The sequence below is a fragment of the Podarcis cretensis genome, assembly GCF_951804945.1.
Source record: "Podarcis cretensis genome assembly, chromosome: 15".
Lineage (NCBI taxonomy): Eukaryota > Metazoa > Chordata > Lepidosauria > Squamata > Lacertidae > Podarcis > Podarcis cretensis.
In genome coordinates, this window is record NC_137185.1 from 35,884,374 (window position 1) to 35,911,025 (window position 26,652).

The window sequence follows — 26,652 nt, forward strand, 5'->3', positions numbered from 1 at the left end:
TTAGGAAAAACTAATGGGCTGCTCTGGAGTTGGGGGGGGGGCTTTGAGAATGATACTTACAAACGCTTCAGGTCCGAGAGGCCTAGAAAAGCTCCAGGTTGGATGATGCTAATCAAGTTGTTCTTCAGGTCTCTGGAAAAAAAGGAGGAAGCCACAAAAAAGGTGTTAGGAAGGATCTGAGTGCCATGTTCCCGATGGGCACATTCTTACTGAGGACTGGGTGAAATTCCTCACTCCGTATCACTGCAACCAGGCTGCGCCCAGTGGTGGACCAGAAAGCAAGGAAGCCAACAGTAGGCAGAACTGGAACCAATGACAGGAGGAGCCAACTAACTCACGTTTTGTCCCCATACTTCTCCCTGCTGTTTCCTAAAAGGGCAAAACAGATTGAGGAGGAAGCTGGCAGCCAGGCCCCTCTTGGTCTGGCTTAAGAAGGCAGGCAGACGGAGTCTGGCAGACTTAGGCTGGGGGGGCCATTCACCCAAACGGACCAGTCTCCACAGGCTATGCCAACATTTTCTGTATATACATATATCTAGCCATTCTAATCAACCAAGTGGTTTTAAAAACAATTATTACAGATTAAAGCCCATATACCGTATTTTTTGCACCATAACACTCACTTTTTTCCTCCTAGAAAGTAAGGGGAAATATCTGTGCGTGTTATGGAGTGAATGCCTGCGGGTGGCGGGGGGGATCTGCTGCAGTCGTGAGCAGAGGATCCATGGTTCCCCTTCCTTCCCTCCTCCGTGGTTACAAAGCATGGATCCACATGGATCCTCAGGATTTTTGCATTGGGCTACTCCAAACTCACTGTCAGATCACATGTCTGTGGCCACAGCATGAACCACAAAAAATCATATATCCACTATTTCGTTTCGAATATATTTTTCTTGTTTTCCTCCTCTAAAAACTATGTGCGTGTTATGGTCTGGTGCGTGTTATAGAGCGAAAAATACAGTAACTTCCCCCCCTTCCAGCGGGTGGTTGTCTCTTGTTTGCTATGTCTACAGTGCCATGATTTGTGATTTTGTTTCTTTCACTTTTTATTTTTCCTGGCAAAAAGGGGAGATGACAACTGCATTTTTAAATGAATGAATGAATGAATGACAGAATGAATGAATTCAATCTTTGAAGTGCTCCCCCTCCTGGCCCATGACAAAAAGCAACTATTTTTTAAAAAAATTAAGGAGAGCCCTGTTGGTTCAGACCAAAGTCCTTGTGCAGCTTAGCAGCATGTATCACACAGAAGCCCAAGATGCCTATGGGTTACCCAGGAGGAGGACACAAGAACGTGCTGTTCTTCCCCTGCAACTGGTGATTCAGAATCATGACGCTTCGGATCCTGGCAGTAATATATAACCAGAATGACTAGTAGCCATTGATAGCTTATCAGTCATGAATTTATCTAATCTCCCTTTAAGGTCAGTAGCATCTTATGGTAGCAAATCTGGCTCTCTGTCTGCCTGTCTCATTCATATGTGTGTGTGATTTTTTTTGGGAGGTGGGTGGATGAGCAAAATAAAACACTGAAAATGGTGGAGGTAGCAAGCCAGTTTCCCACAAATTAATCAGAAGAATGGTGCCAGTACATTTTGCCACATATCGCAGGTTCTACAAACACTGGAAACTTTGGGCCCTATCCAGCCAAGCTGTACTCACAGTAGACTCGTTGAAAACAACGGGCCTAAGTTAGCCATGTATATTCATGTAATTAGGATTATTCTGGGTAGGACTAGCGTTGGATAGAATAATAGGATCATAGAGTTGGAAGAGATCCCAATGGTCATCTGCCCACAGCCATCCCTGGGTGGGCTCAAACCACCAATGTTCTGATTGACAGCCAAACACACTGCCCCATTGATAACCGTGTGTGTGTGTGTGTGTGTGTTTTAAAAAAATAAAGGTAGGAGTCCGTGGGTTGTAGTTCGTCCAGAGGGGATAGGTCAGGGGTCTGCAAATTTTAAGACAAAAAGAGCCACTTGGACCCGTTTCCGAAGAAAAAAACAACTGGGAGCCGCAAAACCATTGCGACATTTAAAACAAATATATCTCCGGAGCCGCGATCTGACAGCGGGTGGGAAGGTGACGTCGGGACGGTGCGTGACTAACGCACGCACCGCCCCCATGCGACGTCACAGCCAGTACAGCGCCCGCCACAGTGGGGAGTGTCGGGGTAGACGATGCGCCTCCTCCCCTCGCAAGTATCCGCCCCGGAGCCACGGCAAAGATGTAAAAGAGCCACATGCGGCTCCGGAGCCACAGGTTGCAGACCCTTGGGATAGGTTTTCCTTCCCTTGCTCCCCATAGATGTGTGTGTGTGTGTGTGTGTGTGTGTGACACACAGTGCTCTCATCACCTCCTATCTCACCATTACCTGTTTCTTTTGCATCAGGAGAGAGAGATGGGGGAAGGGGAAGGGCAAACATTTGTGTAAGGAGGAACTGCAGTTAAGCACACGTTCACTGATCTTCTGGATAAGAAGCCAGAGCAACCCCCAGGCTCCTGTTCATCAGACACAGCAACTTCCCCCTTTCCTTTCCTTTGCAATATAGTGGTGGATTTTCACCGCACGGAAATTAACTTGATGGGTAGAGCCTAAAGGCGTTCACTACCGTTAACCTCAAACATCAAAGGATGCGTACAGCTTCAGGAGGTTCGTTATTGTTCTGTAATTCATTAAGAGCCCTTGTCTGGGTTCTTCTTGCCCCAGTAATGGTGGCTTCTTCTCACCGCACAGTGTTTACACTGTGTAATAAAAAAACAAACAGCACAGACTACCCGGCCCACCCAAGCGCCCAGAAGACCTCGTGTTTTAGCATTATAAGAGAGGGAGGGAAACTTCTGTCTACTTTCTATGCCATGATATAAGAAGTATGTGTGAGTGGATCTTTTTTCCTGGATTAGATGATCCTCTTAGTGACCAGTGGTGTCCAAACTTTTTGAGCTTTTTTTTACGATTTTACCCCAAAGTTGTTGAGGTATTTTTTAGGATTGAAGTTGTTGAGTTTTTTTTAGGATTTTACTCCAGGAAATAAACTGTCACAGGGTCCGGATTAAACCGATCCGGCCCAATCGCCTTCTAAATCCGTCCAGGATGGTCCAGGATTCAGTGTGTTTTTCAATGAGTTGGGCCTGCCTGGTGTTTGTACATGAGTAGAATGTGTCCTTTTATTTAAAATGCATCTCTGGGTTATTTGTGGGGCATAGGAATCCGTTCATATTTTCCCCAAAAAATATAGTCCAGCCCCCCACAAGGTCTGAGGGACAGTGGATCGGCCCCCTGCTGAAAAAGCCTGCTGACCCCTGTCTTAGTCCCTTCCAACACTACAGTTTTATGATTCTATGATATTGCATTTATACTCCCCCCCCCCCAAAAAAATCGCATTGCATTTCCTTCACATTGAAATGAATGGGGTGCAAGAATGCAACAACAACCTATTCTACATGATGATGTTACTTAAACTGACACAGCAGATGGTGATGCAAATACTGTCGTTTTCAGTGGAAGGTTAACTGCAGCAGAATAGGAACAGTGCTGCATGAGGTAACTACAGAGCAGACTAGAAAATGATGCATCCTTATCTCCCTAGTGATGCAGCATGCAATTCAGAGAAGGGCACCTCATGGTTACAAAGCTGAGCAAATCCCTTCCATCCATCGCCACCTCAGTGTCTCTAGATTCAGGGCCAAAGTGCAGGCACTTGGCTCTGCGAGTTACTCATTTCAGAAACTCGCTAGCGATAAGATCCTCCTTCCAGACATCAACCTACTGCCATTCTCTCTCCTGCCCCTGAGTCTCTACAGAGTTTTGCAGAAAGAGGAGATGAGCAGAGTCACGCAGACCACATTGTGCACAGCTGCTACCCTAAATCATACTTTAAAGCGGGAAAGAACAAAAGCAGCAGGAGAAACCACCCCCATAATCCCAAACAGACAGCTGGAGCTAGAAATCAGGGTTGGCAAGCACTAAAAAAGCTCTTCTTCAAATGCTGCCTGCCCTGCCTCCCAAACGTCTGTGCTGGGAAAGCCGTTTTCCCTGAGATCATAGAGCGCCACATCATTCAACATTCCTCAAAGGGAAACAGGGGCGTGCTTGCAGCATCCTGGACTAAGGATCATTACCCAAGTTCACCACTCCATAGTTGCATGGAAGTGGGAACTTAACAAAAGGGTGCAGCACAGAGTGCTGACATTCAGGGTCCTAACCAGTCAGTCTGCCCATTTCCAGGAGACTCCATTCCACCACTACTGCTTTCCCTCTTTGCTTGCAACGATCAGCCAGTAACTCCCATCAAACCCAGAAAGTGTGGGCAATGGTATGGGGTGATAGGATTCAGAGTCTAGCCACATCTGAAAGGCCACAGGCTCCCCACCCCCATTTTTAATGCACGCAGAATAGACCTATTTTCACCTTTTGAGCATGTCCACTGGACATCTGTGAGCCTTTGTAGATGGTCCTGCTGGCCTTGGCCCTGATCTCCCCTCTGTGGTTGCTGTATTTGGGGCCAGGGAAGAATTTGCCTGCAGACAAATTGGGCTGGACTGGGTTTTTTTGCCTACCTCATAGCAACTGTCACAACTTGCTGGTGGAAAAAGGCAGTGGGTCACATCCTTAGTCTAATAGAAAGGTTGGGGGGGGGTAAGGAGCTCCACACACCCCTCTTTATAATCAAAGTAAAAAAAAGGGGCATCTCAGATCAACTTTGTGAGAAATATCCAGCCCAGTCTTTCCTTCTTGTACTTGAATCAGAAGACAGGCGTAGGACTTATGAAAGCCCACCTGAAATGTAACGTCTAGCTGCCGCTGTTGCTACTATTCCTCAGAGGCCACAGAGGTAAAATACTACCTTACTGGCAAAATACCGTATTTTTTGCTCTATAAGACTCACTTTTTCCCTCCTAAAAAGTAAGGGGAAATGTGTGTGCGTCTTATGGAGCGAATGCAGGCTGCGCAGCTATCCCAGAAGCCAGAACAGCAAGAGGGATTGCTGCTTTCGCTGCACAGCGAACCCTCTTGTTGTTCTGGCTTCTGAGATTCAGAATAAATTTTTTCTTGTTGTCCTCCAGAAACTAGGTGCGTCTTATGGTCTGGTGCATCTTACAGAGCGAAAAATACGGTAGATGCCTGGGGAAAGGACAGCAATAGGAGCAACTCAGGGTGGAACGGGTCTTTGACAGTCCAGTGGAGAATCCCCCCTTGCCCATTCCTAAGGATGGAACCACACACTGCACAATTCTCATGGGCCATGCAAAGGGGATCAAGGAGAACTGTTCAAATGCTACAAGCGGCCTCAGGGCAAAGTTGTTTCTTCAGCTGGGACTATCTCATAAGCATGTGATAACTCTGAATGAAGGGCCCTTGTCAATGCAGCCACAATAGACCTCTGTCTGGAGTTCAGCTTGGAGGAAGCTCAAAGGCTTTCATGAGCTCCACTTCAAAAGATCCGGTGGCTAAATCACAGATGCAGGAGTCCGTTATGGAGCTGCCAGAGCCAAGGGTTCAGGGTGTCGCTCACAGCCTCTGCAGCGACAGGAGCAATAGGAAGGCTTCTCCACATATGACAGGTGGAAATAGATAGCCTTGTTTGATGACACACTTCTGCTGTGTCCAGAAAGCAAGGGTCCAAGCGATTTCCCCTTTGCCCTACTCCATTCCAAGGGAAAACCCACTGTTTACAAGAGAGCAGAACTAATGGCAATCCAGGGAAATATAATTTGCTGTTTGCTCCAATTGGGTCCTAAAGAGTGGTTCCCTGCAGAGGAATGCAAAAAGCGTTTCCCCCCCTCTCCATGCGGAAGATCCCAGGTTCAATTCTACCATCCCCAGGCATGGCTGGGAGAGAAAATCTTTGCATACAGTGCCCTGGAGGGTTGCTGCCAGCCACAGCGGACAATGCTGAGCTAAATGGACCAGTGGTCTGAGGTTAAGGCATCCAGGTCCCAGACCATTTTGGGCGTGAATGGAGCTCAGGAACAAACATGCAACTAGTGTAGCTCACGCAAAACTGGCACAGTAGAGTCAAAACTCCTTGTGCCCTTCAGTATCCTGGCTGCAACATTTTGCCCCATGTAGCATTTCAAAGCACTTTAAGGCAGCTCCATACATTGGATTAAACATGGATGTACAAGTAACATAAGCATCTCTCTCTCTCTCTCTGTCTCTGAACACCCATACACAAGCACCTGTCTGAACCAGCAGAGCTCACAACAGCCACATAAAGACTTGAGTACACACTCTCTGGCAGCCTTCCTCCCCCCTCCAGATGTTGTTGGGACCCCCAACTCCAATCACCTTGGGCCATGCAAACAGGGGATGATGGGAGTTGGAGTCCCAACAGTGTCTTGAGGACACCAGGTCAGGGGAGGCAGCTCTGTGGGAAACTCTGATATAACCCTGTGTCCATACAGAAAACATGCTTGCTGTGTTAATGGTGGCACTGCCCTGTGTTTTCAACGGATCTGACTCCACTGGGGTTAAAACAGCAGTCTCTGGAAAATTAGCAGTCCCTGCTTAAGCACAGGGGGGGGGGTGATGCTTGCATCTTTGGAAGGGCCATGTCTCACTTGGAGAGCATCTGTTTTGTGTGCAGAAGGTCCCAGGTGCAAGCCCTGCCATCTCCAGCTAGGGTGGGGAAAGACCTCTGCCTGAGATCCTGGACAGCTGCTGCCAGACAGTGTAGGAAATACTGAGCTAGATGGACCCATGGCCTGATTTGGTATAAGGCAGGATCCTATGCTCATAAGGAAAGGAGGAATGTCATGGATCAGCTGGGGGCGGGGACAAACCCTCAGCTTCTTTGCAAACTTCTGGCTGCTGAATTTATTGCATGCATCTGGAAGGAGCAGCTGGGAAAGGATTCATGAATTCAGCAGACGCAGGAAGCAAATCTATCCAGATTTTACAGGGAAGCAAGCAGGAGAAGGGGGTGGTTCTGCTGATATATGGTGGTTTCTTCGCTCTGCATAGTGACGATTGTATCAAATCCACCTGGCTTTGGAATGAGTTCTCTTTTTCTTTTCTTTTTTTGAGGAGATATCAACCACCCCCACAAAGAAATAATAAAAGACGGGGAAAGGAGGGATTTCGATCTCAGTGGAAAGCAGAGAATTCTTTGCAGCATCGTTTTTGTCTCACCCCCCTGGTATGTGATGGACAGGGGCAATGGCAAAGCAGCCCCCAAATGTAGCAGGGCTGAATCAGCACATTTTTGAGTAAGTGAAGCAATATATGTGGCCACTAAAGAACAACGTGTCCTGAAACTAGCTATATGCACCACTGGTGATGGGTATCACTAATAGAAATGGGGGAAGGAATTCAATTATCGTATTTTTCGCCCTATACGACGCACTTTTCCCCCTCCAAAAATGAAGGGGAAATCTGTGTGCGTCCTATGGGGCGAATACAGGCTTTCGCTGAAGCTTGGAGAGTGAGAGGGGTCGGTGCGCACCGACCCCCTCGCTCTCCAGGCTTCAGGAAGTTATCAGCAAGCCTGGGGAGCCTGTGGGAGTTCCCGCAGGGCTCCCTAGGCTGCGGATAGCAGCCTTCTGCCCGGCGCGCAGGCGCCCTGAAGCAGAGCACCCCGCGCGCTGAGCAGATATCGGGCAGCCCCACAAGCTCGGGGGACAGCGGGGAGGTGCAGCGCCGCCATACTGCTGTTCCCCGACCTGGTTTGGATTCCCCAACCTGGTTTTTGGGGGGAAATAAAGGGGGGGAATCCTTTATTTCCCCCCCAAAAAACTAGGTGTGTCCTATGGGATGAAAAATATGGTAAGTTTGCTGTTAAAGGCAAAATCTGCACTTTCCAAAATAGTATTACAAACTGAAACGCAGCAGCCCTTCAAAATTCACACATCTGTGAATTCTGCAATGCGGTTCTCCAGTCAAGTAAAGTGTACAAAAACGCACGTGCTAGGGTAAAGCATGCCTAGAAATGCATATTGGTGGGATATGCTTTGCACAAAATGTGTGTATTAGGCAAAATTGCACACAAATTTTAGGAGAGATTTGCATGAAAATGCTGACAAATTTTCATGATGATTATCTATCTATCTATCTATCTATCTATGAAAAATGTGAGTGTGTGTGTGTGTGTGTGTGTATATATATATATATATATATATATATATGAAAAACGTTTGCAGAAACATAAAGAACTGACTTTAAGATTGGAAACATGAAAAAAGGAGCAAACCAAAATTGACACCCCTACTCGTCCTGAATTACTAATATGTTTTTATGACAATGGTGTTGAAGATGATTGCATTTTTAACAATACATAGTGAAATGTAAAAGAAGCGTAAAATATAAAATACTAACTAACCAAATAAAAAAAATAAAATGAACAGTTGGGATATGAGTAATCACAGGTTGAATTTTTATGAGGGCTATTTAAATAAATTGCCAACTGATGTGAAAATGGGGAGAAATGAACTAAAGAACAAAAAAACAAGAAACAAAGAGAGTTAGACTGACAGCAAGATTTTGTTAGCGGCCACACTTGTAATGACTATTCCCAACAGCCAAAATATCCCCCTCTGTCCTACTGACCCCAAACACTGTCACAAACACAGAGCTGACGAACAGGCTGCTGAGCCAAGCAGAGCCAGGCTGTGGCCGAGAAATTCCAGCAGCAGGTTGCCGTGTTTACTGAAGCAAACGGTGGGTTAGGACGGACCGACCTCAAGAGCTCAGGCTAAGTGGCTTTTTCCTTGCGTCCGACTCGGTGGCCCAGTGCCACGTCTCAGAAAGCTGATGCTATCGCTGCCAGCTACTTCTGCAGCCAACAACAGAAAGAACCCAAATGGAAAATGCAATGCAGATGTCCTCCTAGATCTATTGGGTGAAGCAAATGCAAACTCTGAGAGCCCAATGTAAGACAGGACTGTGCACAGAAGGTACTGTGGATTCTTTCCCTCTGAAGCCATTCCATCTTCTTCCAGTGTTTGCCATGTCAATGACCAACATACATATGCTATCCTGCTACCTGACTTTTTCATTTATTTATTTTTAAGTGTTCCATATGATAGGAAAAGGGCTGATCTCATGAAACAACCTGCCACACATCAATAGACCAGTTAATGTTCCTGGAAGCTCTTCAAAGGATGCCACTGGGGCATGAGTCAAAGGGTACAATGGGCACATGACACTGGACAAATAAACTCCCGGCCCATGCTGCCACCTGGGCATCCAGAAGCAGGGCTGGATTCAGGAACAGCCCCCAAGTGACAAACCCATTTTTTAAAAAATGCTTTTAAAATTAAATTTGAAAAATATGAGGGTAGATCGGCACTGCAAACTGTTCAAAAGAGATAGTCTTTCAGTACTATACATAGCTCAATTCAAAGAAGAAGAGGATTAAGAAGAAATGTATACAGCTTAAGCATCAGAGTCCTTTTTATCTCTTTTATCTTTTTTACAGGGTTCAGTAAGTACAGTTGGAAATACTTGTGGCATAGACTCACATAAGGTCTAATATTGCTAGGAAGAATTCCATATGCCCACATGCCTAGCTGGGGTTGCTGGCACTTCAATTCCTTCATTGATAAATTTAATAAAATCAAACCATGTAAAATAAAATGGGTTTTTTTTGGTCACACTTTTGGTCACACCCTCTTGGGTTAACAGATAGGGGTTTTTTTTTGTTTTTTTTTTTAAAAGACCCAATTGTACCAATATTCTAAAGTGGCATTTTCCAAATACTTCCAGATTCGTGTAGCAATTAATCTTGGCACTAATAACAGGAAGCTGATTAAATCTTTACTGTTGCAGTCATTTTGCCCGTCGCAGATATTTGTAAGCTATTGGAATGGAATCAGTGATGGTGGTTATTCTTTTTTCCAATCAAGTGTTATACAAACTTTGTGAAATAAATAAGTAATTTTGGTGTAAACTTGAGAGAAAGCATAAAAAAAAGGTAAAGGTACCCCTGCCCGTACGGGCCAGTCTTGACAGACTCTGGGGTTGTGCGCCCATCTCACTTAAGAGGCCAGGGGCCAGCGCTGTCCGGAGACACTTCCGGGTCACGTGGCCAGTGTGACATCGCTGCTCTGGCGAGCCAGAGCCGCACACGGAAACGCCGTTTACCTTCCCGCTGGTAAGCGGTCCCTATTTATCTACTTGCACCTGGAGGTGCTTTCGAACTGCTAGGTTGGCAGGCGCTGGGACCGAGCAGCGGGAGCGCACCCCGCCGCAGGGATTCGAACCGCCGACCTTTCGATCGGCAAGCCCTAGGCGCTGAGGCTTTAACCCACAGCGCCACCTGCGTCCCGAGAGAAAGCATAACCCACCCAAAAGAAGCTGGGAATTCACCCTGCTTTGCATCCTCTTTGAATGTTTTTGCCTGTCCCCCACCCCAACCTAACACTTCACCAGGTCTGGAAGGGAGGGGGGTGTAAGAGAGGCCTCCCTCATTTTCTTCCTCTCTGCTGTTTTCTGGTGCCACTGCCAGAACAGCACCATCCAGGCGAGCGAGTGAGGAGGAAGGATGTGGATGGAAGACCATAGATGGGTATAGGTTTGTGGGCTGGCTGGGACAAAAGAGTTAACTTATTTTGCATTAAAATGTGCATCAGCAAGGAATTATGGGTTTGTAAGTCTTATCTGGCAGAGCCCCTCTTGAGAATTATGTATTTCTGAGCAAAAGTAGATTTGGGTTTAGCAACTTCTTGGTGTTGGCTACAGGAGAAGAGGCTCTGTTTCAAGCATGCAATACTGGAAGGCAGCTGCCCTGAAATGAAACAATGCTGAGAAGTCAGTTTAAAATAACGACTGGCAAGGATGTTGGGTGGGGCAAAGGTTGAGTAGCCCTACAATCACCACCCTTTACCTGGTGAAGGTAACAGTCAGTGCATTCAAGACTCCAGATGAAAGCTCTGAATCTCTTATTGATCTCAGGATGGTATTCCTCAGCCTCTTCCAGATCTAGAGATGGAGTTCCTTAGCCTTTTCTAGATCTCAATACAATCTCTTATCCTCCTCCAGATCTCAGCCTCTTGTAGGCTCATTTTGCCACGCAAACCTGAACCCTTACAGAAAAGGGCAATGAGGTGCAACCCTGTTTTGTCAAGGGCTGGAGATGGATGAAAGCATCGGGCTGCAAAGAAAAAACCATATCCACTGCATACGCGGTGAGACCCCGCCAACACATGCTCGGCAAGGAGTCAACCCACAGCAGCCCAGAACAAAGCTTATCCTGTCCCTTTGCAGATCAAGACTCATTTCCTTTGCGACAAATAAAGCCCTTCCCACCCACCTTGCTTCTGCCTGAAGTTGGATGGTAGACTTCAGCTAGCTGAAGGCCTCCTTTGTCTTCTGGGGACTGTTGCCTCATTGACCTACCGAGCCACAGCTGCCAGCAAAAGAGCAATTTTAACAGCAGGTGGGTTTGGGTTGTTGGGTGTTTTGTTTTGTTTTTTTTACAAGGAAGGTTACAATTCTCTAAGGAGAAAAGTATCCAGGCACTGCTGGTTTTACTAAGTTGCTCATCAGCAGGCCCACCTAAAAGGCATTTTAAAAGTGGGACGCTGCAGCCCCTTAGAGAAATGAAAGTGTGCTGTGATCCACAGTTCCTGAGCCAGCATATCACCAAGCAGATCTCCATCTCCATCTCCACTGCAACTTGGAGGAGACTTAGCGTGAGCATGGGGGCTCCCAGGGAGTAAAGTGAACCTGCTTTGCTTCTCTCTGGTCCTTCTGGCTTAATGTGGAATTGCAGCTAAACCAAGGTTTGTTCTTGGTTAAGGAGTCTAGAGCTTAACTAGACTCAGACAACACAGTAATCCAAACCTTTGCTTAGCTGCTGTGCCATAGTGAGCTAAATGGGCTTGGGGTGAGCAAAAGTGAGTGCAAGCTGGTCTCTATGGCTCAAGAGTTTTATGCAGTCTCGGAAAGCCATAACTTGTCTTACAACAATGTGTGAAGCAGGCCACTGAGGAGACTCACTTCTGAGTAGAGATGCATAGGTTTGCACCGCTAGTCGCAGATGTGGAAAGAAATGCTGTAGTTATGAAAAACAAATTTAGGAAGAGATGTTTTAATTGCTGGCATCCTCCCTAAGGGAGCAATAACATGCCCAAGAATATTAGAAATGAAACAGAAATAGTTTGCTTTCTATAATTTACTGCTGCCTTCCCCAACCTGGAGAAGGACAGCAGCAGAGATTCCTGGGGGCAGTGGCGTAGCGGGGGGGGGTGCAGGGGGGGCCGGCCGCACCGGGCGCAACATCTGGGGGTTAGGGAAATCCACGGGTTAGGGGGCGCAAATCCACGGGTTAGGGGGCGCAGATCCATGGGTTAGGGGGCGCAAATTACTTGCCTTGCCCCGGGTGCTGATAACCCACGCTACGCCACTGCCTGGGGGCTGACAGGAGTTGTAGTCCAAAACAGCTGGAGGGGATCAGGTTAGGGAAGGCTGGTTTACCGAGATCTGACAGAAAACAGATCCCCTGCATTTTGCAGATGCTACATTCCATTTTAAAGAAAAACTGTCTGGCAATCTGTTATTTAATTTCATTGGAGGTAGGCATGCTTAAATGTTCTGATGCCTGTTTATTTTACTTATTGACAGAACTTTTTTTAAAGAAAAAGTAAGCTATGGATGTGGAGACCTCTTAAGATACTGTAACCACATTTTGCATGGTGGTTCCTGAGCAGATTTTCATCTATGTTTGGATATGATTGCAGACAATGCTGAATCACGATGGCAGACTGGACCTTTCAAAACTGTGTTGATTTTTGTTAGGTTTCTTAGAAATCCTGATCAACGCCAAGCATGAAGCTGCTAGCATCTATTAAAGAACTGGGCTGTGCAGCTACTGCCAGGGTAGAAGAAGGATCCTTGTCCGTGGCAGCCCAGGTTCTGTGGGGCTCCTGGAAAAGAGGCCATAAGTGGGGCCTTCTCTCGGTGTGTGCCCATTTTTTCCTTGCCATTGTCATCCCCCCCCCCCGGCCAAACCATGCAAATGTCCAGGGTCAAAAAGCAGTGCTCCACCTCCTCACTCTGCTTACTACTTGCATCTTCAAGACAGGCTGGTGAACAAGCAGTGATGGCAATAGGATCAGGAGGCTTCAGGGACTGACAGTAGCTCCCTCACAGGGGAGTAGATACTTGCCTCCTGACAATGACCCTTTGTCTTGAACATCCCTCAAGGTTTCCCATGCCTGCCAAAGGTTTGGGGCCAATAGGCACTTTTGTAATTTTAAGGAAGTACTGTGGGCACCAGTCACAAAATGGCTGTTGTAGGGAGTGTGGCATAACACAAAATGGCAGCTGTGAGGCTGCATCTGAATGCCCAAACCAATCTAATTGGAAGAGAAGTCTCTGATGAATTGTCAATTTTTGAGGAAATGTTTACTTTTACTATGATGATGTTGTTGGTGCTGTTGCTGCTCTCCTAATAGACGAACATAGCAACCTGCAATCTTTGAAACTTCTCCAAAGGGAGGGTGGATGAATTAGTTCCTGATTAGGATGGAATCATATAATCATAGCATTTGTTCTGTTGCTTTTAAAACTGACAGAGTAGAGGAGGGAAGAGAACTAACATTGGGTTCTTTCTTCCTTTTCATGTGAACTTATGTGCAACAAAATCCCATTTGCAAAGAGCGTCAGAAAAACACTCCTTGTGGCCAGGTGGGCGGTGGTGCTGAAGGGACAACTCCAAGTCACCTGTAGAAATTCTGGATAAGTAAATAGGTGAAATAATAAGAGAGATAAAACACCTACAAAAATTGGGTGAGGTATAGCTGTGGAAGAAAAGACAGTATATTTTATTCCTGGTATGTTTCTAGATCAGGGGTAGCCAATGTAGTGTCTTCTAGATATAGCTGGACTCCAATTCCCATCAACCCCAGCAAGCTTAAAAATGTAAAGGTAAAGGACCCATCACAGTTAAGTCCAGTTGCAAATGACTCTGGGGTTGCAGCACTCATCTCGCTCTACTGGCCGGGGGAGCCGATGTTTGTCCGCAGACAGTTTTTCCGTGTCATGTGGTCAGCATGACTAAGCTGTTTCTGGCGAAACCAGAGCAGTGCACGGAAACGCCGTTTACCTTCCCGCCAGGGTGGTACCTATTTATATACTTGCACTTTGACGTGCTTTCGAACTACTAGGTTACAGGAGCAGGGAACGAGCAATGGGAACTCACCCTGTCACGAGGATTCGAACCGCTGACCTTCCGATCGGCAAGCCCTAGGCTCTGTGGTTTAGACCACAGCACCACCCGCGTCCCCAGCAAGCATGGCCAACAGTAAAAAATGAAGGGGAGTTGTAGTTTACCACATCTAGACAAACTCTCAAGGAAGGCTGCCTTTAGAATTTTGAAGCTAAGAAATATTGTTCCATTCTTCAGCAATATCAGCGTATATCGGTTTAGGAAGAAGATGCTGCTAGCACTGCTGTAACTATTCATTTTGTTTTCAGTATTATTGTTCACTGTGATTAAAGACACCAACCACCCAGAGAGTCTTATGAATGAAGTGGAGGAAAGCTAAATCTTCATGCCATTTCTTACATTATGGTATAAGCCAGGAAGGTAAAGTTAAGTGGATCAGTAATATATTTGCTGCATGCTTTGACATGAGTCCAGCTCAACCCATGTTTACCACACAGCAATTTTGCAGTGGCATAAAAATATGGGTGGATTAGAATACTAAACAGGCAATTTACACAAGGGCCAGGCAGACTTCAGTCTTGCAAGATCTGGGGTTTTGTGTTTTTTGTATGTTTTTTATATATATAAAAATGCCAAGATCCACAAAACAGAGCCTGGTGCAAAAGAGAGACACTTAGAATTAAAGAATTCTGTGCCCAGGAATTTGTTCTGAGTACCAGAACTGAATGGAGATCACATTTCATCCACACAAAAACCCGCTCTTGATAACCTTCCCCAATCACTTTCTACATTTCAGCAATATAATTAGGAAGGGGGAAAAGTTATTTTGTTGGTATTGTTGAAGTCCAAAATCCTTGCCAAACTACTATATATCAGTCAGAGATCAACCAGTTGCTCCTGAACTACCTTCTGCCTATCCATGATATACACAGAAATCTGTATAGATCAAACCAGCCCACATTTTAGTAACTATTCAAGCTGCATGTACTGTTTCTTCACTTGCTCTTCACTTGTCTTAGTTTACCAATGACTTTATTTAATTTATTTCTCTTTATTTCTAACAATATTTCTGCCTGCCTTTGAATTCTCTTCCATTTGCTATCAATCAGTTATGTTCCAGCGAAGAAGTTCAAGTGCCTCTCTCATCCACTGGATGCAAAAGTTCCAAGGCTGATGATCCTGGGATTGTTTGTGATGCTGTCCTTCTTAAATCATTCTCATCTTTGTTTTTGTTTTTAATAAGCTATCTAAGCTACCAGACATCTTATGAGGTTCTTGAATCTATGTGATGTGTTGCATGGAGAAATAATTCTCTTTCTCAGTCCTGAGCTAAATGCAAATACACTTAACACTGGATGACCCCAAATTCTTGTAGTGCATGAGAGAGAGAGAGAGAGAGAGAGAGAGAGAAATGCCTTAATCTACAATCTCCATTCCATTCATGATTTTGCAAGCTCTGTCATATATGGACATAAAATATATATGAAGAGCTTGATGGATCAGAACAAAAGGCCATGTAAGTCCATCCTGTTCTTACAGTGGTCACCAAATCATGTACACAGTGGAAAGGCAACTGGGGGAAATCCATACAGGTATTTTGCTTGCTTGCCTGCCTGCCTGCCTGCCTGCCTGCCTGCCTCCTTCTCTGGATGAAGGCATTGCTGTTGTAGGTGACAGACATTGCGATGGCTGGCTATCTCAACTGTCAGAGGCAGCACACCTCTCAATGCCAGTTACTGGGAACCACAGATGGGGAGAGTGCAGGCTTTCCACAGGCATCGGGTTGGCCCTTGTGAGAACAGGACTGTCAGGTGTATGTGTGCAGGAGCCAGGCCCTGTGACCAATAGGGCTCTGCAGGACTGGGGCCTTCCTAAGTTTGTTCTGAAGAGGCAAGGCGCGGCCACACAGGTGAAGCTGATTGGTAACTCACTGCACCTGGTGGCAAGAGCCGGGAAGGGATATAAGGTCAGCATTTTCTCTTCGGCTCTTTGCCACAGCAACACGTTCCCTGCCTTGCTGCATTTGACTCCTTGCTTCCTGATCCTCGGACCCTCGGCTTCCTGGCTTCTGAACCCCCATTCCTGCTCCCGCCCCACCATCTTGCCCCTGGTCCTGATGTCCCCTGCCAGGACTTTGATCGCCTGTGAACCGGACCGTAACAAGGATGCTGGAGAAGATGGGCCATTGGCATGATCCAGCAGGCCTTTTGTGCTCTGCTCTTCAGTGGGAGATAATCAGATCTGAGCCTTCACACGAGGGGTTAAAGAATCCTGCAACTGCCCTCTTCCCTACGAGGCTGGCTGGCAAAGAGATCACAGAACAGGGCTCATATTCTACCAAAGAGCACAATTTGGACAGAAACCAGAGACTTTCATAATCTGAACATAAACAGCCCGAGATAATATAAACTCCCCCCTACCCCAGTTCCCTCGGGACATCTGTGTCTCTGGGACTTTAACCCAACATTCCACCAAGAGCATAAACAAGGGACGGCCCCAGGAGCCGACCAAAACAGCACAAGCTCTGTTCAGCTCAGCCCTCACTTCCCGGGAATGCTAGAAGCAAGTGCAGGGATTTGGAACCAAGGAAGAAAAGGAACAGGCTATTGGCAGAAACAAGGAGCTGCATTCAGAAGGGCCGGGGTTAATGACAAATGCCATTCCTAGACCAGCTGCGAAAGGAAGCAACAACAGGCGAGGTCCACAGCTGGCATCAGCTGGCACATGCCTGCAGACTGTGAGACCGTCAGGCCAAGGAATCCGAGTCAGCGATCTTAACAATGTGAAACCAAACGCCACTGGCTTCTTAGCTCACGTCTTAGTACTTTGAAAGCTAAGGAGTTCCTCGGGATTCACATTGCATGTCCGGGGGTGGGGCAGGACAAGAGAGCAGGCGGAAGGAGGGAAAGAGGCAATCCAGTCCAGTGGCTGAAGAGACGGACTTGGCACTGGGAGATAAAGACCAAGGAGTGGGGAGCCTTTTTGCATTTCCTTCTGGGCAACCTTCTGGGAGCCAGATGCTAATGGAGGGCAGAGCCCAGAGGCAAAAGAGGGTGGAGCAATCAATGTAAATGTTGCCCTTTTATAGTAGGCTAGTTTCTACACACAGAGAAAAAGCCACATTCCCCTTATCCAGTTTTTGATTTAGCTCAACCATCAGTGTGGCGAAGGTGAAGGCTGGTTTGGTCCCAGATTGGCCAGAGTTGATTCCAAACTGGAATGGATCTAGATAATCCACATCATCCCAAAATGCCTGCATTTGCCCCACCATAACCCTCTCTACAACCATCTCTAGGAAAAATCATTTCAAACCAGTTGGCACTTAGTCCAAAATAATGCTGTCTCTTTCAAGGAGATCATACAATGAAGCATTTAGCATGCTCTGAGTCCAACCAGTTAACCAGGAGGGACTGGGGAGTGGGTCATGCTCAGGTGTACAGCTGCCCGCAGTTTGTCCACAACATACAACAGATTGTGACACTTTGATCAGAACTGCAGCAAATGTGTGGTCAAGATCTCTCCAATCAAGCAACTTTATCTGTCAAATGTGCAGCCAGCTAGTCATGGCAAATTGCACACAAAGTGCATGCATGTGTAAACTGGGCAGACTGGGGTGATCATGCTTCTTAAACTGTCGTCCACACAGGGCATAGGAACACAGGAAGCTGTCACTAGTCCATCTAGCCCCTGGGTCTAGTAACCCACCGACGTCTCCCGAGCTGCAGAGACTAAGGTCTGAGAGAAGGAGAAACCTGAGTACTTGCAGGAGGAGTGCTCGCCTTCGGGCGAAACAGGGAGGTGAGTCGCCGGGGGATCAGGACCAGCCGCTACCCCAACAAAGATAAAAGGCTGTTGGACCCTGCCCCAGGTTGCGGGAGCAACATGCTAGAACCTGCCTGAGATCCTGTACCTGTCCTTGCCTGGTTTCCTGCCTCGTGTCCTGTCTTGGCCCTGTCAGACTGACCCCCAGAGGAACCTTCAGTCTGGACCAGTCCTGGACCGTGTTTCACGGGTTACCCCCGGGGGCAGCACATGGACACTATTTGGCAGCAACGCTCCAGGATTCCAGGCAGGGTCCTCTCCCAGCCTTACCTGGAGCTGTGGATTAGACCTGAGACTGTCTGCTTGCAAAGTAGGTTCTCTACTACACCCCTTCCCCAAACATACATGCAGTAGTGGGGTGGGAGCACTTTAAATGCACATTTTGTGGCATCCCAAAGCATTTGTTTTCAGGCCAGAGAATCAAGACGCCTCTGCCTTTCCTCACTCTCATTTTATTTGGAGAGTTCAATCATATGCAGATGACAAAGGGGGGGGGGGGGGGAAGGAGAGTAGCATCCCTGTGGCTAACTAGCTGATTTTAGCATGAACTTCCCTAGGTAAGAGCCTACTGCGCCAGATGCATGAAGTCATCCGGAAAAAAATAAAACAGAGCAGGGACCAAATAAACAACTCAACAAGCACATCACAATTCAGAGGGCAAGAATCCTAAAGGAGCACATAAGCTAAACATGTGCTCAAGCACCAATCAGGAATATTGAAACAAACTGCTGGAATGTTAAATGCAAATGCAACACATAAACAAATTGTGAATGGTTACACATTAAGCTTATCCAAATGCTCAGCAATGTTACACTACTCGTCTATTCTGGCTCTCCAGCTGCTCACTGTACTTAGCCTTTGCCTTACTTTATTTTTTTAAAAGAATTTTAAGTATAGGACCCCTAAGAGCCGAGATAAATACAGTCAAGAGGAGACTGAAATGAGGCCTTGATGGTTTCTCTGTGTTCCCGTTTTAAACACAGAGGGGCAAGTCGGTAACCAAAGCTTCTAAAGGTCACTTGCTGCTGGTGGCTAGTCCTACAGTCCAGAGGGCTGCTGACAATATTAGCTTCCTTCTGACTGTAACGCATCCGTTTCATGTCTGCAACATGATCCTGCAGCTAATGATCATTTTATTAACCACTCCTTAACACCATTACTCCACGGAACATTAATGTGTGACTGAGCTGTGCAGCTGATAGCCTTGTAGGCACCAGGTTGGTCTTGTCACCCCAGGGGCTAACTTGGGATGCGCTCCTGATGCTGCTTACAGAGACCAATTATAGCAGGGGTAAGGAACCTTTTTCAGCCGGAGAGCCACATCCCTTTGTAGGCAACCTTCCGGGGGCCACATGCCACTGGTAGGGGCGGGGCAGAGGCAACAAATGTGCAGAACGACAAATGTGCCTCTTAGCCTTTCTTTGGTAGCCTAAAGAAACCCTTCCAGCTGCACAAATTCAGATACAGTGGTACCTTGGGTTACAAACGCTTTGGTTTCCTAATGCTTCTGGTTACAGACTCCGCTAACCCGGAAGTAGTACCTCGGGTTAAGAACTTTACCTCAGGAATCTCTGATCAGAGATTCTCAGAAGACTGGAGTAAATATATGAACTATCTGAAAAGTAATTGTGATGAACAGTTTACACTAGTAGGACTGCAAGAAGTTTTGTAAGGTGGATTATTTGAAATATTGCAAGAAAAACTAAGAAAAGAATTATTAGTTAAGGATAATTAAATGTAATAGGAAATTAAGAAATGCAGAATAAGTGATAAAGAATGGAAAATCATCAGAGTTGTTGACGGAAGTCAAAAATATTGTATAAGATGTGAAGATATGTTGGAACTGATACGTTAAAAAAGTCAATAAAAATGTATATACTGTATTTTTTGCTCTATAAGACTCACTTTTTCCCTCCTAAATAGTAAGGGGAAATGTGTGTGCGTCTTATGGAGCGAATGCAGGCTGTGCAGCTATCCCAGAAGCCAGAAAAGCAAGAGGGATTGCTGCTTTCACTGCGCAGCGATCCCTCTTGCTGTTCTGGCTTCTGAGATTCAGAATATTTTTTTTCTTGTTTTCCTCCTCCAAAAACTAGGTGCGTCTTGTGGTCTGGTGCATCTTATAGAGTGAAAAATACGGTATACGGTATGTGTGTGTGTGTGTGTGTGTGTATATATATATATATATATATATATATATATATATAACTTTACCTCAGGATGAGAACAGAAATTGCGCGGTGGCGGCAGCGGGAGGCCCCATTAGCTAAAGTGGTTCCTCAGGTTAAGAACAGTTTCAGGTTAAGAACGGACCTCCGGAACGAATTAAGTTCTTAACCCTAGGTACCACTGTATTTCTTTCTGTGCATACAGATCTCACCATCCTCACTCCAGGCAAGACAGAGGAATTATCAGAGCTCACTTTCCAGCCAGCCAAAAGCCAAAAGGAGGCAGCAGTGCAGGCCAACGGAAGGATATGGGCCCAGGGAGCATTCCAAGGGTCAGACAAAGAAGAAGCTTGGTGGGGGGGGGGCACATTCAGCCACACAGGCCTGAGGTTCCCCATCCCTGAATTAGAATCAGCAATCAAGAGTTTTGCCCAGAACAACTATGCACAGATAATTGGCGTTCTTGGTGTACAACCTAGGTTTTTTGGGATGGAATAGAAACTGCAAACAATCCGGTCTGTAGGCAATACATCATAAGCCTCTAGTAAACCTCTGTTAGTTCTCTGGCCAAATCCAGTCCATAGACAGAATTTAAGAGTAATATTTAAAGAGTAATAGCCAGCTTTCCAATCTGAAGAAAGTTCCTGATGTGGTAACAATAAAAGCAAAATGTTTAAAAGCAAAAAACCATAAAAGTAGCAGATTAAAGCAGCAACAAAATAAAAATAAATAACCATAAAGATATAAAGACAGTGTACAGCCGACATCAGATAAAACAGTAGATTAAGATTGCTGAGTGCGAAAAGGCCTAAGGTAACTGTTTAGCTAATTAAAGAAAAATACAAAAAATAAAATAAAATGCCTGGGCAAACTGAAAAGGTATTAAACAGCCATCCAAACTTTAATCATGAGGACACCAGATGGCATCACCACTGAAGTGAGGAAGTCAACACTGAAAAGGCCCTTTACATAGTTGCAGCCAGATTCACATTGCAATGGCAGGACCACTCAGAAGTACAGATCTTAGATTTCATGGTTCTTTTGGAGTCATAGTTCCAGAATATTATGGCGGGAATGATGTTATGATGACCCCAATCCTTTCCAGAAGGTTGCACCAGGGAGCAACGCCTTTTCCCCTTGGCCTCCAGCCTTTAGGTACCATAGGGTGGCACTGTTGTCTAAACCAGTGTTCCCCAACCTTGGGTCTCCAGCTGTTTTTGGACTACAACTCCCATCATCCCTTGCTAACAAGACCAGTGGTCAGGGTTGATGGGAACTGCAGTCCGAAAACAGCTGGAGACCCAAGGTTGGGGAACACTGGTCTAAACCACTGAGCCTCTTGGGCTTTTCGATCAGAAGGTCAGTGATTCAAATCCCCACAACAGGGTGAGCTCCCGTTGCTCTGTCCCAGCCCCTGCCAACCTAGCAGTTTGAAAGCACGCCAGTGCAAGTAGATAAGCAGGTACCGCTGCTGCAAGAAGGTAAACAGATTTTCCGTGCGCTCTAGTTTCTGTTAGTGTTCCATTGTGACAGAAACGGTTTAGTCATGCTGTTAACATGACCCGGAAAGTTGTCTGCAGACAAACGTTGGCTCCCTTGGCCTGAAAGTGAGATGAGCGCCACACCCCATAGTTGCCTTTTACTGGACTTAACTGTCCGGGGGTCCTTTACCTTTCCATGGATTCTAACTTGTCCCCTATGCTGTTTACTTTAACCAGCTGACAGCAAATGCATTAATTCTGTGACCGACACCCCTAAATTCTCTTCTATGAGGCATAATGGAACTGCAGAATTGAGAGGAACAGGAGGAAACTGCTCGTCACCCCTAGATTGATTGATTGATTGATTGATTGATTGCACAGGCCTTGAGCAAGATGGGCTGAGAGATGGGTGCTGGCCCTTTGTCCATGCCAGGCATAGGCAAACTCCGGCCCTCCAGATGTTTTGAGACTACAATTCCCATCAACCCTGACCACTGGTCCTGTTAGCTAGGGATGATGGGAACTGTAGTTCCAAAACATCTGGAAGTCTGGAGTTTGCCTATGCCTGGTCCATGCCTTACTCTAGACTGGCACACCAATCCAGTTGCCAACCAATGCCAACAGCAGCATCTAGAGATGCACATATTTCTGTCCTTGCCACCCTCCTCCTTATAATATGGAAATGTGCTCTCTTGCCTTCCTCGGGGATGTTTTGTAACCTGCTGAGATACAAAATGCAGAACCTGCTTTGACATTTTCCCTCTCCCGACAATGCATAAAGAACACATTAGCTCTTTCAAGGGAGATGGCGCACCTCCCCCACTTCCTACACAGGAAAACTAATGATGGCTGCTGCCCAGACTGAGCCGCCAGCCAGCCACTGTTTACAGAGGGTGGGATCCATTTACTAGGAAAGCCATTCTGCTTTCATACTCTGGGCATTTTGACACCAGCCTCTTTCAGGGATACAGTAAAAGGAAGGCCTTCAGCCCCACTCATGTTACTGCCTCCTTCGGCGCCCCCCCCTCTTCTCCCTAATTTCCACATTTGGGGCCTAAAACAACAAAAACGAGCTCGCTGTAACCTGAATGCAAGCTCTCAGTTCTTTTGCCAGGTATTACGCCAGCCTTTTTTAAATACTTCCTCAGCATGGAAAAGACAAACAGGAACTAAAGGGCTGTACCTTGCTCAGGTGTTTCTCTCTCTCTCTCTCTCTCTCTCTCTCTCTCTGTGTGTGTGTGTGGGGGGGCTAAACCTTTGATGACTTAGCACTTGATGACTAGCAGCCGAACGTGGTGAATTGCTACCATATATTACTGTACTGAGCTATTCTGAGCTGGTTGTAGTGGCACAGAATGTTCACAAACACTCCAACTGAATGAGGTAAGGGAGCGGGAAGCTAGCGCAATGTTTGCAAGTCCCGGTTCTCGGAAGGGGAATTCATTAGCTAGGGTGGAAGCAAAAACCTCACACAGGCACAAGAGAAAGGAGGAGCTTTTCCAGAAAGACTGTGCTCCTAAGCATTGGGGATTGGTCCCAGGAAGTAGAGTAAGGGGCAGAGAGTCACAATGCAAAGTAGCTTAGACAGTGGGCTGAAGAAACAGGAACCCGAGGGAAGTATATGAGGAAGGAGCCTTGAAGATAAGGGCAGAGGATTACAGGGAGCTTAAGGCAAAAGAGAGAGAAGGCAAAGATCTAAATTGAGAGGGGCTCAGAAGAAACTCCACAGTGCTTAACGTCAGGCGGGGGCTGTATGCTCCTGAGGTAAGAGAGAATTGCTAGAAAGACTGGTTAAGAGAATTGTGGCTAAGGTCACATCCACAACATATACCATATTTTTTGCTCTATAACACGCACCAGACCATAACACACACATAGTTTTTAGAGGAGGAAAACAAGGGAAAAAATATTCTAAACGAAACAGTGGATATATGATTTTTGTGGTTCATGCTGTGGCCACAGACATGTGATCTGACAGTGAGTTTGGAGTAGCCCAATGCAAAAATCCTGAGGATCCATGTGGATCCGTGCTTTGTAACCACATTTTAAGTGGGGAAGGAAGGAAAAACACTCAAGGGACAAGGGACACGTGTGTGGTGTGTGGAGAAGGATGCTGCTAATAATGCAGGAGAGGAGTTTAAGGGGAGAAGGCTCCTCTCCCCTCCCACTTTGCTCCTTTAAAGAAGCAGGCTCTGTGTCCCTCTCTCCTCCCCACTCAGCGGCTCTTCTCCCGCTTTGCTGTTTCAAAGCGAGCCACGGAGGAGGGAAGGAAGGGGAACCATGGATCCTCTGCTCATGACTGCAGCAGATCCCCTCCGCCACTCACAGGCATTCGCTCCATAACATGCACAGACATTTCCCCTTACTTTCCAGGAGGAAAAAAGTGAGTGTTATGGTGCAAAAAATACGGTATTTAAAACACTATCACTTTAACAGTCATGGGTTTCCCCAAAGATTCCTGGGAATGGGAATTGTTAGAAGACTCCTAGTGCCCTCACAGAGCCACAACTCCCTGGGTAGCTTAAGAATCAGTCCCAGGGAATTCTGGGAATTGTAGCCTTCTGAGGGAATACAACCCAATCATCATCATCACTATTATCATCCTCAAAATAATGCAATCCCACTGGAAAGGAAAAAAACTTCCCTTGCCACTGCCTTATGATAATTACTGTATTTAAAGTAGGATCGCCATACGTCAGAATTTTCTCAGATATATCTGGAATACTGCAGTTGGCAGCAGTGTCCTGGCAGAAATCCAGGATATGTCCGGGAAAATCCGGATGTATGGCAGCCCATGTTTTTGTCGTTTTTCCATAAAAATAGCTTGACACCGTTAAAAAAAAAAGTCAACAACTTTTCTGTCTGGCTTTTCACTGTTTGAAACATGACAACCCTATATAAAGCGGTTCACAAGAGAAAATCATTAAAATTATTGTAGAAGGTCACATCTGCATGTAACCTTTAAAGCACGATGATAGTACTTTAACACTCTCCAAGTCTGGCTTCCCCCAAAGGATCCTGGGAGCTGTAGTTTGTTAAGGGTGCTGAGAGTTGTTAGGAAAACCCTTATTCTCCTCACTGAGTTACAATCAATCCATATTCCCAGGGAATTCTGGGAATTGTAGCTCTGATAGGAGCCTCCTTACACTATCAGTGCTCCTAACAAATCACAGTTCTCAGGAATCTTTGGGGAAAGCCATTGCTGTTTGAAGTGGTGTAACAGTGCTTTGAATGGTATGAATGTGACCAACGTAACACACATCACACATAAACCGCAGCCAGCAGTCGAGACCACCATAAGCTTAGTAAACACTATTTCAGCCCAGCAGCAAATAACAGATTCACCAGTTTTGAGCACAGTGCAGCTGGGAGGCAGATTTCACGAATCTCTTGCTCCCATTTACAGTGGTACCTCGGGTTACAGACGCTTCAAGTTACGGACGCTTCAGGTTACAGACTCCGCTAACCCAGAAATAGTACCTCGGGTTAAGAACAGTTTCAGGTTAAGAACGGACCTCCAGAACGAATTAAGTTCTTAACCCGAGGTACCACTGTACTGCATTGAAGGCCAGCTCACGTCTAACACACACTTGCACACTCCTTGCAATTGTTGCCGAGTTTATCTGCACCGGACATCTGGATACTATCAGCCAGCACTTACTTACAAGTTCAGTGTGAGAGTTCACAGTCGTCACTCTCCATCAAAATTAACCCTTTAAATCACACACACAGGCTTCTTTGCAACTCCCCTTAAAACCTACGCAGAGAGCGGAAGCAGAACATCATGAGCCAGACGGCAGCTGTTGCTCTTTTTAAAATCTGCTGCTCTAACCGTGTGCCGGAGCAGTTCTCCACAAACTCTGTCCATGGGTTAAGCTAGGGACCACCATGCTCCCACACATGTCTGTCTCTGTACATGGTCAGAGGTACTCTGTAAATGACTTTCTCGAAGTGGTTGCTACATGGTTAGCAGTTGTTCTGTTCCCACTCTAAGTAGTTCCACTCTGCAATGAGGATGGGAGGAAAACTTGAGATATATATATACCGTATTTTTCGCCCTATAGGGCGCACTGGCCCATAGGACGCACCTCATTTTTTTTGGGGGGGGGGAAATGAATTTTAAAAAATTATTTCCCCCCCCCCGCAGCTGCGGGGCTGGGGCGGGGGAAGCCCGAGCTTCCCCCGACCCCAGCCCCCAGAACTGGCTGCTATCCGCAAGCCTTGCGCGCCCGGGGGGAATCCCCCCAGGCGCGCAAGGCTTGCGGACACCTGCGCGAAGCACGGAGCGTCCTCCGGAGGGCGCCCCGTGCTTCGGGCTGCAGGCTGCTGCCCGCAAGCCTTGTGAGCCCACGGGAACTCCCGCCGGGCGCGCAAGGCTTGCAGATAGCTTCCTGAAGCCTGAAGAGCGAGAGGGGTCGATGCGCACCGGCGCCTCTCGCTCTCCAGGCTTCAGCGAAAGCCTGTATTCGCCCCATAGGATGCACACACATTCCCCCTTCATTTTTGGAGGGGAAAAAGTGTGTCCTATAGGGCGAAAAATACGGTATATAAAAAATCAATCCTTTTTAGGATTTAATTGGTGCGTTCGCGCACGCTCTCGTTCTCTCTCTCTCTCTCTCTCTCTCCCATTTCCTGCATCTGAGACTAATAAAACTCAATTGGGGCATAGGCATAAAATGAATGTGATTTAATATCGGGAACTTTACAGATTTTCGTGCCTGATCTGAGTTATTTCTTTTTTATCAAGTGCATTTGGAAATTTAGCTGCTGCAGCACCATCCAGAGTGGTGCAAAACAGCTGCCTGACCACATGCCGTAGAGCTTATCACAAAAGGAAGTGTTGCCCCTGAGTAAAACCGTAATGAGGGTGTGTGTGTGTGGAGGGAATCCTAGTGCAGGAACTTGCCCTGGAAATCTGACTAGGACACATGCAGTAATTACTGAGAGAACAATGGGGTTAACATTTGGAAAGAGGCAATTAGCAAACAGGAAATGCCATTTAGTTTGCAATGGAACAGAAACCCCTGTCTGCTCTTGCTCTAGTGATCCCAGACATGGGTGTGGGATTGT

The 26,652-nt window shown here is 46.5% G+C and overlaps 1 protein-coding gene across 1 annotated transcript in view; it reads right to left on the reverse strand.

Moving 5' to 3' along the window:
- ADGRA2 (adhesion G protein-coupled receptor A2) overlaps positions 1-26,652 on the reverse strand; it is a 125,274-nt gene that overhangs the window by 35,446 nt on the left and 63,176 nt on the right. Inside the window, exon 3 of the mRNA XM_079954931.1 lies at positions 61-132. Coding sequence (XP_079811057.1) covers positions 61-132 — 72 coding nt within the window. The remainder of the gene's footprint in view (positions 1-60; positions 133-26,652) is intronic.